We start from the raw sequence: 20,391 nt of genomic DNA on the forward strand, positions 1-20,391 counted from the left end.
CCCTAGGAGCTTACAGGCTGGTGGGGAAGGTCACATGTGCCCCCAAACCGCCACACGCAAAGCACCTCCCCACTAACCAACGAGGAGGCTTGTCACCTGGGGAGACTAAGGTGAAAGGTTCTGTTCTGGGTATCAACGTGATGAGTTTGTTTGCTCGTTTGTAGGACTGCTTTCTTCGTGACTAGAACTTAAAAGAAGTAAGAGCAAATTTCCCTCTCCAGTGACAAAGGGAAACCGGGGTGAATCCGATCGTACTCCTGATACTTTAAAATAATGTCTCCTAGGAAATCAACCTCTGGAAAGAAAGAGTTAAGGAACTTGCTGGAGTTCACAGAGGCCAGCTCACTCCTGAGAGCCAGTTATCTGTAGGATAATGTAAGAGCTCAGTGGTCTGACAATCGAAGCACCTGTGCTCAGCCAGCAAGGCTGCCGTGGGTTCAGAGGAAATGTTGAGAACTTATTCCCTTTTCCCTCCATCTCCACTCACACTGGGCTAGTCCCCTTGTCGATGAAGCCATTCGTAAAAAGACAACAGGCAGGGACCCAATTCTCAGCGGCAGGAACCATGTGTAGAACGTGGCCCCTGGCTGATGATGAGGTTTCATAGTCCTGGGGTTTCCCAGGGGCACAGTGGAGCACCCCACTCTCTCTCCATCTGAACACCCAGAGTGGGTGGGAGGAACCCGAGCTGGAAGTTGGGTACCTGCATGGGAGCCTGTGCCCTGCTGGATCTGCAGCTGGACCCTGGGCCAGGCTGCTCCCTCAGCCATCAGCTGCCCTGGGTAGCTCAGGAGGAGATATCTGAGCAGTAGGTCTCCGTTCCTTAAGCCCCTGTGATGCAGGACCCTCTTGGGTAAGATCACTCTCTGCACTGAGCAAGTGATTTCAGAAGGAACACCCATGCGGAAGTGAGAGAGGCAGAGAAATTTGCCCTGTCAGCCAGAGCAGCGCAACCTCCCAGGCAGGACGCAGGGACGTGAGCCACCCACCCAAGGGCCCTGAACTGAACGACTCTCTCTCATCCTTTGGAGAGAACGTGGAGTGAGACCTAAGACGAGAGCCAGAAAGAGTCAGCCATCCGGGACTCGCAAGGGACAGTCCGATCCGTCTCCGATTGACCAACCATTGTTCATCGTACACTCTGGTCCAGGGACACATGTGAATACAGCCTGTTTCGATTGTCTGTAAGGAGCAGATAAGAAATCACTGCAGACGGTGAGAAGAAAATCCACAGGAGCAATGGACTAAAGAGTGGCTGGAACTAGAGGGAGGGGGGTGAGGGATGGGGGGTCGGGAGACCTTCATGAGAAACAGGTAAACCATCTTGGCTCTCAGTCCAGAGCAAGACTGACATAGGCAAGGATCAGACAGGAGACCTGTGTGCTGCCTGTACTGAGCAAAAAGAAGGCTGAGCGTCGAGAGCCCACCTAAACTAACCCACGACATTGCAGTGGAGCGAGCTGAGCTCGTGGACTTCTACCGAGGGTGCCTCCCAAGCCCAGCTCTGAACCCATGCTCCCCAGTTCACAAGCATTCTGCACCCACAGACACGGACAGATCCCCAGCTGGAGGCAAACGATATCAGCCACCTAGACCGGCCTGGGATGAGCCACCAGGCACTCAGGGCCCTCCCGCGATCTCCTGATGTACAAACCGTCTCTCCCCTTCAGATCCTGTCTCAATGCGGGGGCCCCAACACCCAGTTCTTTATGCCTCTCTCTACATGTACAGTACCTTCCAGGTGCCCAGCTAAGGCAGACTTCCAGAAGCAGGGAATTTAAAGTTGGGTTCCTCGACAGGGAAAAACCCCAGTGGTGAGGATTCTGTAGCAGCAGAAAATGTCTCCCTTCCTCCCTTCTAGGTTTTTGGGTCTAATAATAAAATTGACATCAGACAGATTAACAGGAGAAAAACACGTTTAATTTTGCACGTAAATTAAATAAAAATATGAGACTCAAAGGCAGTCAGGCAGTTGAGGCTTCTGTGACATCCTGAGCTAAGGGATGGGAGAGGGGCCCGGGGCTTCCAAGGGGATAGGGGAAATTCACAGGAAGATAAGAAGAGCAGATGACGGGTCATCATGTTTACCCTGCTATGCAGATAAATCTGTCAGTTAAAACAGTCATTTCTGGCAATATCTCTCCTGCTGATAGATGCCCCCTGTCCGAATTCCTTTATGTAGTTAAGGAGACGGTTAAACCTTCTCCCGAATCAGGTGGGCCTCGACTGCCTTCAGCTCAAAGGAATCCACATGCTGAAGTGACAAGTTCTGCCGCCCTTCAATTCATTAAATGCATGCCCACGCTCGGGTTTCAGTTGACGGTAAATTTGCCTGACATCTAGTAATGAGGACAGAGACGTGTCGCCAGGGACTTCTGAGAGTCCCCAGGGCACGGTCTCAGCAGCCTCCCCCTGGCCTCCACGTCAGGCTGCCACCGCCGCACCTGCTGCAGGTGACCTGCATCCATTCATTCAAGTCTATCAAACTGTCCTGAACACCGGCGACGGTGGGACACTGCTCTGGCGTCTGGGGAAACTGCAAAGGCACCCAAGTCCCTGGTCTCGGGGACCCTGCATGAGGTGTCTGCCCTGCCGGCCATAGGATGACCGTAGCTGCTTCTGCCACATCAGCCCTGGAGAGGGGACCTTGCCCGCCCCTAAGTCTCTGAGGCCGCCTTCCTGCCTTCAACAGAGCTCTTCTGAAGGTGTGAGGACGAGGGGAGGCCCCTCCCAGGTCCGCGGTCCAGGCGCACCTTCTCCTCTCCTCCCAGGGGGGTTCCCAGCGTGACAGGAAACAGCTCACTGCCCCCCCGCCCCGCCCCCCCTGCTCACCCCCCAGGTGGGCTCCAGGCAGGTCCCAAGCTACCATGAGGCTAACCGAGAAAGAAGTTTCCCCCGTGCCCACCAGGGCCCTCCTCCTGCCCCAGCGCGCCCTCTCCCCGGCATGTCTGACGGTACCTCTCCATCCCCTTCAGGGTCCCAAGCCAGTGACTGTGGCCACGTGGGGACAGCAGGGCACCAAGGCCAGCTCCTCTCTTCCTCACAATCCCTTGTCCAGAGTGAGGAGATGCTCACCCCACGCCTTTCCTGGCGCTCTCAGGTCCTCAGCTCTGCCCTGCCGGAAACAAGCCTTCCCACCAGAGCCCACGATTTCCCCAAAAGCAGCCCAGCACGCAGCCTAGAGCATTCGCAGTCTACAGAGAGCTGGACCACGTTGCTCTCCCTCTTCTGGCCTAGTCACGTCTCCAAGTGTGGAGAGGAAAGGGAGACGGCCCCTTGGAGGAAGTTTACATCTGCCCCGGTACTTGCCATATTCCATCTTAAATTCTGGACGTTTGCAGAACCTCCTTGAGGACAGCTACCATGTCTTGTGTAGTTTTGTTACCCTTCCCCTGCTTGTACACACACACACACACACACACACACACACACACACACACACATATACACACCTCAAACTGGGTGCCTGTGCTGAATGAATGATGGACATTACCTTGCCTGACCTGCCCAGCTAACCTTCCTTACCATGACATGCCATCACCTCTGACTTTGTCTTTCTAGAATTCCTACATTGTCAGAGGAATTTGGAAAGCCCTCAAGAAACGCTTCAAAATTGCCATACTGGAGAGACGGGAGCATCTTTCCAGGAATTTGCCTCCAGGGTATCTCTGGTGAGACCCAGGTCAGGAGAACACCCCCCCTCCTGGTTATAGTGGGAGCCCCTATCACCTCCCTGTCCCAAAAAAAAAACTTCATAAAAGGCTCAGAATTCCCCAGACAAGCAGGTGGGCACTGCTCTGACTCAAGCCAGAGCAGCAAGTTGTCCACAGTGCCTTCGTGGCAGGAGCTGCGCTTCTGCAAGAGGATAAGACCCCTGACCGGGCCAGAACTACTCTCCTGCTCTAAGCGTCTGGGGGGCCTATTTGCTGCTGAGGAGTTTGTTCTGAGCTGGACACTGTACTTCTGGTGAGTGTCCGCTTTTCACGCAAAGATATTCTTTTCTAAGGAAACATTTCCCTGTCAGTGGGAGTTGGCTCCAGATGGAAGCAGAGAGAGTGGTGTGGCGTGATCACTCCTGGCTTTCGTGCATGTGGTCAGCCAACATTTGTGGAGCACCGTTATGTGCCAGGCATGGAGATCAGAGCTATCATCCGAAGCCTGCGACAGGTACATTAACAGGAAGGGAGACGAGCAAATAAAACACAATGAAGGAGGTTTGCAGAGGGTGTTAGAGGCGCACCACAGAGAGGAAGGGTACCTACCACCCAGCTTGGGAAGGGGCTTGTCATGGAGAAGGCAAAGCCTGAGCTGAGTCTTGAAGCACTAGGAGTTGGCCAAGGTACAAAGAGGAGAAGTAGGTTCCAGGCCAGAAACGACAGGTTGTGCAGAAGCACAGAAAGATCGTGGGCTAGGAGAGGAAAGCAGAAGATTCCATGGTGAGACTTGCTTGCCCAGATCAGGAGCTTGGACTCACCCAGAAAGGGGATGGAGAGCCAGTGATGGGATTGGAGCAAGGGCTTGGTGTCACCAGATTTACTTTGTGGAGAGATCTCTGTGGCTGGTGTGTGGGGAATGGATGGATGGAGTTTCCATGGCAGCAAGCGAACCAATTAGGACATGACTGAAATAACCTAGGTGAGAAGGCAGGAAGGCTTGAACTGCAATGAAGTATGGGGATGATCCCAGGCATTTAGGAAACACTCAAGAAAGACCTTTCCACAAACTGATGGTGGGTCATGAATGGATGGAGGGGTGAGTCCTTGGGTGGTAGAGACTGTGATACTTTCTGGTTGAATGCCTTAACCAGTGAGAGAGGGAGTGGGGAAAGGAGAGTGGAGGGCTTTTATTCTAAATACCTTTGTGTTATTTGATACTTTGAAAATGAGCATTATATTAACAAAAAGCCTGAGAAGGGTGTTGTTTAAATCACTACTAGTTCTAACATATAACTTTCTGCCTGTGCACATCATAAGTTAACTTCGATAGATCATTTCTGGAACCATCACACCAAACATCACTCTCTGTAAAAATCTATTTTGAAACATGGGTCCTATGTGACAGCTTCATTGATTCTTTATGAGATGTTGGAAGATCTTCTAACCCTCTAATATCAGGGAGAGAAAGAAACTCCAGGTCAGAGGTTAGTGAATTCTGTAATATCTACCCATTGTATTGAAGTTTGGGCAGAATTTTCCTAGCACCTTTACACACTCAGGCATCCTCATTCAGTAACTGGGGGAGATAACCTCCCAGAGTCTGGGTACCAGACTTGACCAGTGCACCCAACAAATCCTGAGTGGCCTTGGTGAGAACTTCCTCTCCCAGAAAATAGAAAACTCAGTTCCAGCCAATAAGGAGGAAGTGAGTAAAGAAATGAAATTAACGAAGCCATGGAAGGAAATGGTTGAATCACCTTCGATTATGTAACAACCAGCGAGTAGATGCAGACACAGCAGACAGTTTAGGAGAGAAGCGTTTCATCAGAGACTCTAGGAGAGAAGTATTTTTTAGCATCATTTAAAAAAGCGTAAGAGGGCTTCCCTGGTGGCGCCGTGGTTGAGAGTCCGCCTGCCGATGCAGGGGACACGGGTTCGTGCCCCGGTCCGGGAAGATCCCACATGCCGCGGAGCGGCTGGGCCCGTGAGCCATGGCCGCTGAGCCTGCGCGTCCGGAGCCTGTGCTCCGCAACGGGAGCGGCCACAACAGTGAGAGGCCCGCGTACCGCAAAAAAAAAAAAAAAAGCATAAGATTCCAGGGACAGAAACCCTAAAGGGATGCCTTTGACAGTGCTATAACAAAGTCTTAAGGAAAAAGGAAAGGGCAAAGGAACTCAGGCAACAGAGCCACCAGGAGCAGGTGAGAAAGTGAAGATGAATAAGGAAGAAACTCAGAAAAGGGAAGAGAGAGAACTAAGAACTGAGTTGGAAAGTCCCCGTGCAGCCCTGAAAGAAGGAGAAAGAAGCAAACTCACACAGCTTGTCCCAGCCAGGTGGGAAGAGGAGGGCAGGCAAGGGAGACAATGTAGAAATGCTTGGGGACAGACACGTGATGCTCCAGGCCAATGTCCTTTAGAATGTAACCGCATCACTGAGGAAGGAGTCTACAGATGGGCACTGTGGACTGCACAGGATGGGGGCAAGAAACGTTCGTAACAATAAAAAGTGGTTAAAAAAAAAGTTTCTGGTTTGGGTTCAGCGAACCCATATCTGAGTCATGATTCCAACATTTACTAGTGGCGTGGTCTCAGGTACGTTACTTCTGTTGGCCTCAGTTTCCTCATTGGTGAAATGGGTGCTATTTACCTCAAAGTTTACTGTGAAGATTAAATAAGATAATGAGAAAAACCTGCCTAGTACTTAGTAGGTGCTCAATAAAGGACAGCCTTTTTAAAATAAACTTTTTTTTCACATTGACTTTTCTTTGAGTTATAGTTGATGTAAAATATTATGTGAGTTATGGGTGTACGATATAGTTATTCACAGTTTTTAAAGGTTATACTCCATTTATGGCTATTATGAAATATTGGCTATGTTCCCTGTGTTGTACAATATATCCTTGTAGCTTACTTTACACATACTAGTTTATATCTCTTAATCTCCTACCCCTATGTTACCCTTCTTCCATCCCCTCTCCCCACTGGTAACCACTAGTTTGTCCTCTATATCTGTGATTCTGTTCCTTTTTTGTTATATTCACTAGTTTGTTGTATTTTTTAGATTCCACATATAAGTAATTGCATACAGTATTGTCTTTCTCTGTCTGACTTATTTCACTAATCATAATACCCTCCAAGTCTATCCATGTTGCTGCAATGGCATCATTTCGTTCCTTTTATGGCTGAGTAGTATTCCATTATACATATATACCACGTCTTCTGTATCCATTCATCTACTGATGGACACTTAGGTTGCTCCCATATCTTGGCAATTGTAAATAATGCTGCTATGAACATTGAGGCTGCGTGTATCTTTTCGAATTAGTGTTTTTGTTTTTGTTCTGTTTTTTTGGATATATACCCAGGAGTGGAATTGCTGAGTCGTATGGTAGTTCTATTTTTAGTTTTTTGAGAAGCGTGCATACTGTTTTCCACAGTGGCTGCACCAATTTACAGTCGCACCAACAGTGTAGGAGGGTTCCCTCTTCTTGCCAACATTTGTTATATGTGTCCTTTTTTTTTTTTTAAAAGGCCAATTCCTTTTTTAATAGCAAGATACAAGTAAGATATGTGTTCTTTTTGATGATACCATTCTGACAGGTGTGAGGTGATATCTCTTTGTGGTTTTGATTTGCATTTAGCGATGTTGAGCACCTGGTCATGTGCCTGTTGGCCATCTGCATTCCGTCTTTGGAAAAATGTTCAGATCTTCTACCATCTTTTTCATCTGGTTGTTTGTTTCTTTTTGATGTTGAATTCTATGAGCAAGGACAGTTTTTTTTAAAGTACTGTTTCTAAATTTCTATCCAATAAAAATGGTGTGATGGGACTTCCCTCGTGCTTCGGTGGTTGAGACTTTGCCTTCCAATGTAGGGGGTGCAGGTTCAATCCCTGGTTGGGGAGCTAAGATCCCACATGCCTCGGGGCCGAAAAACTAAAACATAAAACAGAAGCAACATTGTAAAAAATTCAATAAAAGACTTTAAAAAATGGTCCATATCCCAAAAATATCTTTTTTAAAAAATGGTGTAATATAATGGGATATGACAGGCACTTGACTCCTTCAACCTGCAGGCCATACTCAGTTAAGCCCGTCCATTTACATATTACCCATGGCTGCTTTCTCGCAACAGTGGTAAAGTTGAGTGGTTGCAACAAAACCTGAATTATTTGCTATCTGGCTCTTTTATACATAATGTTTCCAGGCCCCTGGTACAAGTTGTATCAGAGTACTATGTCTGAGGCCGACTCTCCTGTACACACGACGTGTGCGAAAAGATATAGAGCACAAAGCCCTTGATATCCACCTTACCCACCCAGGGCTTTTCTGTTGGATCCAAAGGAAGGGCAAGTTTTCACTGGGCTCTCAGAAGTGAAATAACGACTGAACCTATGGGGAGAGGCCACTGGAGACCATATACCTCGCTGCACCAAACCTCCTGCTTATATATCTAAGCCCTCCTTGTTCTAGACCTAGAGGAAGAATGGAATATTCCTGGAGTCTGTCTGTCGCCTCTCTGAGTACCTGGATCCAGGGGGGTAGGAAGCAGGCCCAAATGAGATGATGCAGTGAGAGGAAGAGCAGAGGTCTCAAAACTAAAAATCAGACTGCGCATTCCCAAATAATCCCCGAAGCAGGAGGAAAAGGAGTCGGGAATTCATGGAGACAGGTGTGGCTACACAGGACGTTGTTTACACATTCAGGTACCAGAAAGACCCGAGGAAATAATGGAAGGAAAATGCAGACTCTTATGAACAATGTTAGGAAGTCAATGCCAAGGATGAGAAGGGACGTGGGGAAAATGGGAGGGATGGTTGTACCTCAGTTCTGTTCTGACCAAGGGAGTGAACCAGGAAGGAATAGCCCGCAGCGGAGAGCAGCCATCACTACATGTATCATGATGATATAAGAAGTAACCCATGATTATTTTGCTGGTCTTCTTGTTCAAAGTGATCGAAGACCATTTCAGTGAGGCCAACCTTGATGAGAGAGGTTCAACGCCCAAGATTAGGCATAAGATGGTACCAGGGCACTTGCTGCTCTGAATCAGTGCCAGGATCCTGTCTCAGAGGAATGACCTACCAGGGTAGAGGGCAACTTGCAGCTGAGAAGGGCTTGGGTGACTCAGCAGCTGAAGAATTCCCCAAAAGCTGGAGCTCCCTGTGACGTCCTGGCATTGCCAACACCTCCCCCGCACTTCTGCTTGGTCCATTTCCCTGGGTGTCTGCATCTCCATCTCCGTCGTCGTCCCTCTTCCAAGCCCTCCCTCCATGCAACTACATCTGTAGTGAGATGTTTTCTGTTTATTGGGAACCGGAAAGAAGTGCTGGGGCCTGAGTGGTTTCCTTGGAAAGACAGGGTTTAATACATGCATTGTGCAACCGGCCTGCTTGACACAATAAGAGGTTTCACTTCCTGAGATGGACCGGATGCTGCCAGGTTTTGGGTCTGGGCTACAGGGTCAGGATGAGACATGGCAGAGCTGTAGAGAATACTACGTCAAAGGGCATTGCCCCATGGCTCCAAATTTTCCCTTGAGGAGAAAGAATGAGGGCTCATGCACCCTGGATACTGGTGCATGGAGAGGATGGAGAAGTAGATTCATTCCTGACCTCTATCTCGATTCCCAGAAACAGAATGGATTCACTCAGAAACGACACGGGTCCCTTGCATACCTGCTCTCCTGTCACTGGTTTCCATCCTCCTTCACTCAGCTTGTAATCACATCAGCGACTGAGTGCCTCTCTGTGTTCTCTGTCAGGAGAGCTCACAGAGCTACCAGACCACCGGGTCCTGTGGACCCCCAGCATAAAGAGTCTGAGGAAGGTGGTAGTTCCTTCAGTGAGACTTGAGGACCAGGGTTTCATTTCCAGGGTGGACCTTATGAAAGGAAAACAGAGTCATCCACCAGACTCCCTAGGCAGGGCCTCCGGGGAGTCTGCACAAACCAAACACCCAATTTTATGAGGACTTAGGGACTATTGTTCCCCAAACTCCCAAGGAATGGATACATTGAACAGGATGCAGCTCTTAGATTCTCTCTGAAACATATACCTTCCCAAAGATGGGATTCTTGTGTCTGCCTTCCTGATATCAAGATACTGAGAGCCCAATCAGAAGGCTGGTTGGTGAAGCCACTGCATCATTCTTGCCCATGGTACAGTCTATTTCCCTCCTGCCTGTGAAAGTCAGGAACTCTCTCCCATGAACCATGTTGTGCAAGCCCAGGACTTGGCACAGAGTAAGCACATCCTTATTTGAGTAAAAACACTGTCAAATTCCTGCTCACTATTTCAGGCAGCAAAGCTTTACTGCCTGAACTTGCATGTCACACACTGCGCTAGACCCAGCTCTAGAAGAGTTCACAGCCTCCTAAGGGAACCAGGTAAGTGAGCCAGGTTTCGATTCGGTGCTATAATAAGTGCTATAATATTGATGTGACAAAGGGGCTAGAGAAGCCACCGTTCCCAGACTCCATGCCCCATTTTTGACCCGGTCATTCACTCCTTCTTCTAGGGCTACCCTGGGGCAGTACCCTGGGCAGGCACTCTTCTGGTGTCTGAGTTAACAAAGTCTGGTGCATTTCTGTACACTAACAGCAAAATACCCAGAGAGAAATAAAGAAAACAATGCCATTTACAATAACATCGAAATACAAATAAATTTAACCAAGAAGGTGAAATATCTGTACACTGAAAATTATAAGATATTGATGCAAGAAATCAAAGACACATATAAATGGAAAGGTATCCCATGTTTGGGACTAGAGTAACTAATATTGTTAAACTGTCCATACCACCTAAAGCCGTCTGTAGATGCATTGCAATCCCTATCAAAATTCCAAAGGCATATTTCACAGAAATATAACAAACAATCCAAAAATTTGTATGGAATCACCAAAGGCCTTGAAGAGACAAGGCAACCTTAAGAACAGCAGAGCTGGAGGCATCACACTTCCTGATTTCAGACTATATTACAGAGATATATATCTCTATATAGAGGTATACAATATGTATATAAAAGAATATTATTCAGCCATAAAAAAGAAGGAACTCCTGCTGTTCGTCACAACGTGGATGAACCTTGAGGGTGTTATGCTAAGTAAAATAAGTGAGAGAAATTCAAATGCTATATGATCGCACCTATAAGTGGGATCTTAAAAAAAAAAAAGCAAAACTCACAGGAACAGAGAAAAGAATAGTGGTTGCCATGGGCTAGGGGTTGGGAGAAATGGGGAGATGTTGGTCAAAGGGTACATACTTTCAGTTATAAGATGAATAAGTTCTGGGAATCTAATGTACAGTATGGTGATTATTATTAACTATATTGTATCACTGTATCATACGGCAGAAAGTTGCTAAAAGAGTAGATCTTAAATGTTCTCACCACCATGTGTATATGTATGTATATGTATATATATGTGTGAGGTTATGGATGTGTTAACTAACCTCATTGTGGTAATCTTTTATATATATATATATATATATATATATATATATATATATACACCGAATCATCATGTACACCTTAAACTTATACAACGTTATATGTGAAAAACACAAAGTCTAATAACTCTTGGACTTACCAAGGGATGTAGCCTCAGCTGAATATTCTTTTTTTTTTTTTTTTTTTTTTTTGCGGTACGCGGGCCTCTCACTGTTGCGGCCTCTCCCGTTGCGGAGCACAGGCTCCGGACGCGCAGGCTCAGCGGCCATGGCTCACGGGCCCAGCCGCTCCGCGGCATGTGGGATCTTCCCGGACCGGGGCACGAACCCGCGTCCCCTGCATCGGCAGGCGGACTCTCAACCACCGCGCCACCAGGGAAGCCCTGAATATTCTTATTTGTAAAAATTTTCACTTTTCAGAGCTAACAGAAAAAAATTCTTTCAGGCAAAAAACATCTCTGCATCTTAAAGAGGGAATGTGATCACGAAGCCTGACTTATTCACAATCTTTTCAAATACGTTCTCAATCCAGGCTCGTTTCACCGTTCACCGAACATTGATGGAGATTCCGTATGCAATTGGCTAGGGTACCAGCACCTGGTCTGAATGGGTTAGATGAACTTGTCTCCAAGATTTCCCCAGCCCCATCTGGAGCCTGAACCCCTGCACTACTGTGTTTTCTCTGCTTCATCCTAGCAAGATCAAGTGTCTCCCCAGAGGCTCCCAGTAATTACTCCCCAGTAATTGACCCGGAGCCCCCAAGGTAGAAAACAGCATGCTGGGTGCAGAACTGGCAGGGTTACTGTTACTTCATTAGGCCCATTTATCCATCTCCAAGTGGGAAGGCTCCTAAACTTATGTGCAAAGAGTGAGGGAGCATTTGTATGTGTGTCTCTCCTCATGTCTTCCACTTTACCCCAGAGATCCTAAATTAAAACGTCCTTCTAACCTAGGAAACCCCAGTATTTGATTGGCATCATCTGCACAATAGTTGTCAGAAAAAACAACATATATTTGCATGATGACACATTTGCAAAAATATGTCACAGTTTGCTACCACTTGCCCTTCCAAGGATTAGAGAATTTTTTCAGTTTACCCTCTCTCAGAAGTTCCCATCCATCCTCTTTTTTTTTTTTTTTTTTAACTTGGTTGTGAAATCAGTTAACCAAACCGGGAAATTTCTTAGCTCCTCACTTCTGCTTTTGAAGGCCATAAAATAGTGAGGGAGAAACTGGCAGACAGCATACCTCTTGGAGACACAACAGGCCACTCCGGGATTCTATTCTCTCCAGGCAGCCTTCATTGTCCAGGTACCACTTTAATTCTTCCTTATGACTAGGTCCTAAGGGAGTCTCTCTCTCTCTCTCTCTATCTCTCTCTCTCTCTCTCTCTCTCCCCCCGCCACCCACTCTCTCCCTCTCTCCCTCCCTTCCCCTCTCCCTCCCTCCTTCTCTCTGGGCCTGAGGGCTGGACTTTTTGCACAAATGCCAGATGTACTATAATGCCATAACTTGCAAAATATTGCGGATTAATACTGCTTATCTCGCAGCTGCTGTCTGAGAGCTCAGCATCAAACCTCTGCCCCAGGTCTCCTAATAAATCCACTCCTGGTTTAGGCTTGATTTAGCAAATGTTTTACTCTGGACCCAAAGGATGACTCTTTCACGCATTCACTTATGCGTTCAAAGACTGCTTCTTTGCATGCCTACCAGGTACTAGATGCTGAGGGCAATTCACGTGTGAAGGCAACCCTCGTGGGGACTGGCGTGGCAAATGGTCACTCATTTTTTCCTCTCTACACAGGTTTCTGAAGCAGCCATGGCAACGGTACCTGAACCCACCAACGAAGTGATGGCTTACTACAGGTCAGTGGGAAAATTGATACCGGGAATGTGAACAGGGCTCCCCTCTCAAGAGTGGAGTGTGTCATCTGAGCTTGAAGACCAGATTTGCCCCACCAAACTGCCTCTTTCAGTGGCAAGCAGGGTTCCAAGGCAAACCTGGTTTAAAGACTAATTTCCCACTATAAGTCTGGCCTTGGCACCCATAGGCCATCTAGATGTTGCTGCAGGGACAGCCTGCAGAGGGCAAACAGGAAGGAAAGGTGTCAAGTGGACAATACAGGGGATCCCTTGCAACATTTGGCTTAAATGAGACAGAAAGCTCAGATTTTAACTGGGCTGGAAGTTAGGTCTCAGCATGCAACAGAGAGCAACGTGGGTACCTGCCCTGCCTCATTTGCTTTTCCATTGCATATCAGCACGGAACCTGGCAGCTTCAGGCAGCCCTAAGGAACATGCTGTTTGCAGTTTCCTATTAACGGTGAAGACTGTTTGCAGGGAAGGAAAAATAATCTTGTCCAGGAGACATAATTGAACAATCTCTCTGTTTTTATTACAGTGACGAGAATGACCTGTTATTTGAGGCTGACGGCCCCAAACAGAGGAAGGTGAGTCCGTGGGCTTAGCTCCCAACACATGAAGGGGCTCTGACATGGGAAAGACTCAAGGAAAGGGGTCCACCTTGTTCCTATGGAGTTTTGTGTTCAAATGATTTTCTCCTCTTCCAGTGAGACAGATGCAGGCTGGCCACTACGCAGCTCCCACGCCACCACAGTGGTTCGCTGAGGCTTGGTGATGGTGGCCATGCTTGCAGAGTGTGAGGGGGAATTACAGTGGAGATAGCGTTTGCTGTTTCGTGTTAGGAAGACGGTCCAGGCTCCAACGCAAATTTGATTCTCCTTTTAGAAGAGGCTTTTAGCCCTCAGAGTGATGAAACTACGTTAATCACTTAAGTCACACTCTGAGACGCAGAGAAGATGATCTTGAGAATGAACATGTCTGCATCCTTTAAGGGTGGAGTTGCTTTTTGCTCCCTGGGGTGGAGCTTATGATAACAGGGCATAGATGATGTACAGAAAAAGTTTAGTTGGGAGTGGCAAGAAAATCATTCACTTGCCAGCGGATCTTGGTCAAGTCATTTTACCCCTCTGATCTTCATCTGAAAAATAAGGCTCATGAGCTGGATGACGTCAGAGACCCTAGCATCCCGCAACCTTCAGTTCTGAAATATTGTCAACAGGAGCTAAGTCTATCCCAGCAGAGGAGTATTTCTCTGACTCTTTTTTTTTTTTTTTTTTGCGGCATGCGGGCCCCTCACTGCTGTGGCCTCTCCCGTTGCGGAGCACAGGCTCCAGATGCGCAGGCTTAGCGGCCATGGCTCACGGGCCCAGCCGCTCCGCGGCATGTGGGATCTTCCCGGACCGGGGCACGAACCCGTGTCCCCTGCATCGGCAGGCGGACTCTCAACCACTGCGCCACCAGGGAAGCCCTCTGACTCTTATCTTAACGGAGAGCCTTGCTGATGTTCCAGCTGGCTCTTCTCTTCTCTAAGAGGCCTGATAACTTTCCCAGGGTGTCCAGCCATCAGCCCAGCTAATGCACTTGTACAGATTAGCAGGCAGCTACTTCTCTCTTACTTTTTTAGTTCATGACAGCCTCCTCCAGCCTCCTCATCCAGTCTCAGTCTTGTTAAAAGCACATCTCTTTAAAGGTTTTAAAACCAGCGTAACTGGTTTTCTCTGGCCCTGGGTGGGGTGCGACCCGGCCCTCCTCCACTGTCTCTTCCAGGAGCCTGGCTCTCCCTCATCTGGGGCCTCTGCTCTGGGCAGGAACTTATCTCGCACTCAGCTTTCCTCTGCACTGTTATATGTCTCTTTAGCTGTCCTTCAAGCTTTTAAACCATTATCGTGCCTTGGGGGCAACCTCAGTTAAGCCTTAATGCAGTTAGTTATACAGGTTCTCTGAATAAGGTGGAAATGGGAACCTATTTCAGGAATAGTAACCACTTTTAAAGTATTGGCAGGTTATTTATGAGAGAGCATTTGAGAGAAAAAAAAATACTTGTATAGAATAATTGTTGATTGGGCTTCCCTGGTGGCGCAGTGGTTGAGAGTCCGCCTGCCAATGCAGGGGACACGGGTTCGTGCCCTGGTCTGGGAAGATCCCACATGCCGCGGAGCGGCTTGGCCCGTGAGCCATGGCCACTGAGCCTGCGCGTCTGGAGCCTGGGCTCCACAACGGGAGAAACCACAACAGTAAGAGGCCCGCGTACCGCAAAAAAAAAAGAATAATTGTTGATTGAGCATAGATGTATTGAAAATATTATGATCATCATTGCCATGAAAAATTAACTACATAGTGTTAGTGCATTAGATTTACAAAAATATCAAAAGTGTAAGGTATAAGTTTATAGTTAGGTGGAGCATGTGTAAAAGAGATAAGGTAGAAATGGTATTTATTCTAGAAGAATGCCATATAGGGCATCAGAAAGCCAGCGTTTTTGTTTTGGGTCTGCCTCTCTCTTGCCACGTGCCCTTGGGTAAGCCACTTAACCTCTCTGGGCTGCAGAGAGATGAACGTTTATCCTTAGAAGCTCTGTTACCCCCTCCTTCGTCCTCTCTCATGTCAAAACCAGAGTTTTCTGGCACAAGCACCTTCCCACACTGACTTCCTTATTCTCTCTACAGTGCTGCGTCCAACATCTGGACCTCAGCTCCACGGGAGATAGGAGCATCCACCTGCAAATCTCCCACCAGCTCTACAACAAAAGCTTCAGGCATGTGGTGTCGGTCATTGTGGCCGTGGAGAAGCTGCAGAAGATCCCCTGCTCACAGACCTTCCAGGATGATGGCCTGAGGAGCATCTTTTCACTCATCTTTGAAGAAGGTACCTAACAAGAGCTGAGGGCAGACACGAGATTGCTGGTCATTTCCTTCTCAGAGGCCGTAACCCAACAGTCAACTAAACTTCCCTAAAGCTGAAACCCTTTAAAAGTAGAAGGCCCAGCAGTGAGAGGCAAACAGAGACACCTAGAAACCCAATTAATCATCTCTTTAGTTGAAACCATTATTTTTTTTTTTTGTCTTCCATCAGATCGATTTGTTCACTTAAAAGATTTTTTAAGGAATTCTTCTTTACTGAAAGGATGGTGTAACTGGGTAATAGTGCTATTAATCTTAAGAATGGAAGCTTTTCCAGAATATATTTATAGTCATGCATAAAATGGTACCCAAAATGTAACATCTCAAGACACGACTGTATAAAATCCAATTTGGTGATGGTTTTAGTCTCATTTTTAGTTGTTGAAACTATTCTTAAAATAGGACCTTGATAACTACTGATCTTTGCAAAGCACCCAATCATTCTGAGGGCTTTCACTTATGTATCTCCTGCGAGTGTCAGAATATCCCTGTTGGGCCAGTTCTATTGCCACTGCCACTTTACATAAGTAGCTCTATGGCCCATCCGCAGCCAGCAATAGAGCTGAGGCTTGAACCCAAATCTTAGGGTGTCAGGCCCAGTGTTCTGACGCACCCCAGCTTCCTGCCCACCAATGTTATAATCAAGCTTTGGCTGTGCGTGTTCAGATATCCTCGGAGGAACCCAATTCTGCTGCTTCACAGCACCAGGCCTGCCTCTCTGAGTTTCCACCTAAACGACGTCTGTGCTCCACATTTTAGAGCCTGTCATCTTTGAAACGTACGACGATGATCTTCTGTGTGACGCGGCTGTGCAGTCGCTGACCTGCAAACTCCAGGACAGAGACCAAAAATCCCTGGTGCTGGCTAGCCCGTGTGTGCTGAAGGCTCTCCACCTCCTCGCACGGGATATGAACCGAGAAGGTACCTGGGGACACCCTGCTTCTTTTCTTGGCCTCCTGGTAGCTTGCTAATTCTCTACACTTTCAACAGAGTAGATGATTAAGGCAAATGATCAACAGCAGTGAAATAACATACAATAAAGGATATGTTTTTGTTTGGGTCCTAGCGTTGACACCAGATCGAGTCCCTTAGTGCATTTATTTTTCAGCAAGAGCGGTGACTCTGAGAAATTAGGGGACTCAAGCACGCTCAGGACCACTGTTCACTCAAGTCATTTAATGGTAGCGCCACATCAGTGCTTCTTTTAGAAAGGAGTCATTTGATGGACAAGACCTAACCGCCCGTGGGTTCTTTCTTCCTGTGGTTGCAGTTGAAACTAGAATGGTGAGGAGATAATCTGTTCCCCCGCCTCATGCCCAGCCCCGCCCCCTCGCCCCTAACATCTTTCCGGCCCAATACCAGATGGTTCCTTAGAGGGAAACCTTACTGACAAGCAGGAACTCATATCTCTCGACCGTCACTGGCAATTGTCTCGAGTCTGGGGGGCCCACGGGTTGTGGGAATCTGCCCAGCACTTTGCCACTGTGGCTGAATCCTGTATGCAGTGGTGTGGTCCAGGGGGCAGCTGAAAGAAGCAGGCAGTTCTCTTCCAAGGCTGCTGACCTTGGAGAGAGGCATCACTGTGGGAAAGCTTCCTGGTGTGAGCCAAGACAAGACAGCCCTGTTTCTTTAGAATTGCACTGTGAGGGTGACCTTGGGGCGTCCAAGTCAGACAGCTATGACTAAGGGAGATTAAAATGCATGTCTCGGGCTTCCCTGGTGGTGCAGTGGTTGAGAGTCCATCTGCCGATGCAGGGGACGCGGGTTCGTGTCCCGGTCCGGGAAGATCCCACATGCCGCGGAGCAGCTGGGCCCGTCAGCCATGGCCGCTGAGCCTGCGCGTCCGGAGCCTGTGCTCTGCAGCGGGAGAGGCCGCAACAGTGAGAGGCCCGCGTACCGCAAAAAAAAAAAAAAAAAAAAAAAAAAAAGCATGTCTCTCTTTGCAGCCACTTTTCCCAGCTAAGCTCCTTTCCCAAGTTCTTCCCACTTCCTTCTCTACATTCCTGAAACAGATCCGTGCCCGATGTTTTTCCGGGACCCAGCTTTCTCTCTTTTCTCGCTTTTCACGTTGATCAAATTATTGTGTTCTTGTGGATGGACACATCACCCGTCAGGGACAAGATGACTTTCTGCAGTTTCTAAAAATCAGACCCCCTGATTCTTCATTGCCACTGTGGTGAGGCTCTGAGAAACCCCTAGACCTTCTTTGGGGAAAAACCTGTTTCAACCAACTGAACCTGCTATGATCTGTGAGAAGCCCCGTTACCCTGTCTGTTAAGCCATAGGGACCTCGGTGTGGGTTTCCACAGAGGATGGTAAAGTGTAAGAGTCCCTGCAGTGCTGTGTGTCCCTAACCATGAGACCCCTTTCCTCTCCCCAGTGGTTTTCTGCATGAGCTTCGTGCAAGGAGATGAAAGTAACGACAAGATACCTGTGGCCTTAGGCCTCAAGGAAAAGAATCTATACCTGTCTTGTGTGATGAAAGGCGATAGGCCCATCCTGCAGCTGGAGGTGAGTGGGTACCAGGGGCTGAAGGCCCTTCTCAGGCTCCTCTGAAGGACGCCTAGCCATCACTTTCTTCCAAGACAACTACCTCTTCCCCTTAGAAACTCTGGGAGCAGAGCTACTTGATAACTTTGCATAGATGTAAATAAGTTTAATTTAAGTGTTAAATGCATGCAACTTTCACTCCCACCACAGAAAATTAAATCATTATGTAGATGTTCTTGTGTCTTGCCATTGTGACCACCCAATAGATTATACATTGTCAGGGTTGCTCCACTTGTTAGATGACGTTTTGGGAACTTAATCTGCTCAGGGGACCTGTCACCTGTCATCATTTCCAACCCTCTCCCAAAATCACACCTCCCCTCACCCGCTTTCCCAGCAAAAGCTTCATTTCCAAGCTGAAGTCATTCTAGCCACAGGGCCATGAGGAAAATACAGCAAAGTCCCTGCAAACAGATACGCCTAGGAGCTTTAATCTAATTTTCACTTTTGAAAAACATTCCCACCTAGCATTTGATGCTAAGTTTCAGAAAAGGATAAGGGACACCTTCAGTCACCACATAGAAACCTGGGGTCTCAAAGATAACTCAGGAGTCTGGCTCCTGGGCCTGTGACCTGCGTATCCATTTTCTCTCTAGGCGACCCAGAGAATATCTTTGTCCAGATCAGAGTAGAGCGTCTGTGTCCCTGACCTCATGAAAATGTTTATTTCTGTTTTGCTGCAGGAGGTAGACCCCAAAACTTACCCAAAGTGGAAGATGGAAAAGCGATTTGTCTTCAACAAGACAGAAACCAAGAATAGCGTCGAATTTGAATCTGCCCTGTACCCCAACTGGTACATCAGCACCTCTCAAGCAGAAGAAAAGCCCATCTTCCTAGGACGTTCCAAAGGCGGCCATGATATAACTGACTTCACCATGGAAATCATCTCTCCCTAAAGGAAGCTGTACCCAGAGTCCATATGGGCTGAATGACCCTGAGGGCTAGCAGAAGGGGAATCGAAGAGCATGGCTGCAGCCTGAACTTCACTGTTGTCTAATCAATGCCCAACTTCCCTCCGTATATTCGTGCTACGAGACCTCCTGCCCACCAGCCGGCGGGAATAACCCCACTCTTCCCACGCTGCTTCTGCCCATCCTCAGACCCCATCCACTGAGCTAGCCCTCTCTCACCTCTTCCACTCACTCAAAGCCAGCCTGGCAGAAACCATGGCACACTAGGTTCAGAGAAATCCTCTGTCCTTTGCACACAGCTTCTGATGAGTGACCATGTAACTATTTATTTATTTATTTATTGATGGGTTAATCTATTTAATTTAATTCAAAGGGGCCAAAAAACAGCAGAGTCTGTGAAAAATCCTAGTCTTCTATATCTATGGAACCAATTTCATTTGGGCTAGTGTGCCGTCTTTATATCAAGTCCTTTCACTAAGCCTGAAAATATTTAAGCTCAGATCATTTCAAAAGGAATATTTATGAATGAGGAAGGATGATCAGCTTGTTCAATGATTTTGAAATAAAGTTCACTGAAAACAAATGTTTTGCCACGTGGTCATTGACTTGTCTTGGATCTGATTTAGAAGAGTCAAGGTAAATGGGGCCATGAGCATCCTCCTTGGGGACTCAGAAGGTCATTCCTCATCACTGAATGCGAGATACTTAGGAACATCACTGGCCAGAAAAGACCAGCCTTGATACCTCTCCCTTTCGTTTCTATTGTTCATCAAAAGTATATCTGGTGGGCTTCCGTGGTGGCGCTGTGGTTGAGAGTCCGCCTGCCGATGCAGGGGACACGGGTTCGTGCCCCGGTCCGGGAAGATCCCACATGCCGCGGAGCGGCTGGGCCCGTGAGCCATGGCCGCTGAGCCTGCACGTCCGGAGCCTGTGCTCCGCAACGGGAGAGGCCGCAACAGTGAGAGGCCCGCGTACCGCAAAAAAAAAAAAAAAAAAAAAAAAAAACAGGAGGGCCTTCTCTGGTGGTCCAGTGGTTAAGACTCTGCTTTTCCACTGCAGGGGGCAT

General features: G+C 47.8%; 1 protein-coding gene across 1 annotated transcript; it reads left to right on the forward strand.

Annotated features, from left to right (window-relative positions):
- The first annotated feature begins 12,360 nt into the window (after positions 1 to 12,360).
- Positions 12,361 to 19,887, forward strand: IL1B (interleukin 1 beta). The gene is made up of 7 exons (XM_082851301.1): positions 12,361 to 12,412; positions 12,906 to 12,967; positions 13,503 to 13,551; positions 15,631 to 15,829; positions 16,624 to 16,785; positions 18,245 to 18,375; positions 19,098 to 19,887. The coding sequence occupies exons 2-7, from the start codon at positions 12,921 to 12,923 to the stop codon at positions 19,308 to 19,310; spliced, it is 801 nt and encodes a 266-aa protein (XP_082707427.1). The 5' UTR covers positions 12,361 to 12,412; positions 12,906 to 12,920; the 3' UTR covers positions 19,311 to 19,887.
- The last annotated feature ends 504 nt before the right edge of the window (positions 19,888 to 20,391 follow it).

The sequence above is a fragment of the Leucopleurus acutus genome (genome assembly GCF_964270905.1).
Source record: "Leucopleurus acutus genome assembly, chromosome: 12".
NCBI classification, from domain to species: Eukaryota; Metazoa; Chordata; class Mammalia; order Artiodactyla; family Delphinidae; genus Leucopleurus; species Leucopleurus acutus.

Coding starts and splice junctions, on each gene's coding strand:
- IL1B (XM_082851301.1), top strand. CDS start 12,921: ATGGCAACGGTACCTGAACCCACCAACGAAGTGATGGCTTACTACAG. Junction 13,552..15,630: donor ACGGCCCCAAACAGAGGAAG/GTGAGTCCGTGG, acceptor TTCTCTCTACAG/TGCTGCGTCCAACATCTGGA. Junction 16,786..18,244: donor ACGGGATATGAACCGAGAAG/GTACCTGGGGAC, acceptor TCCTCTCCCCAG/TGGTTTTCTGCATGAGCTTC.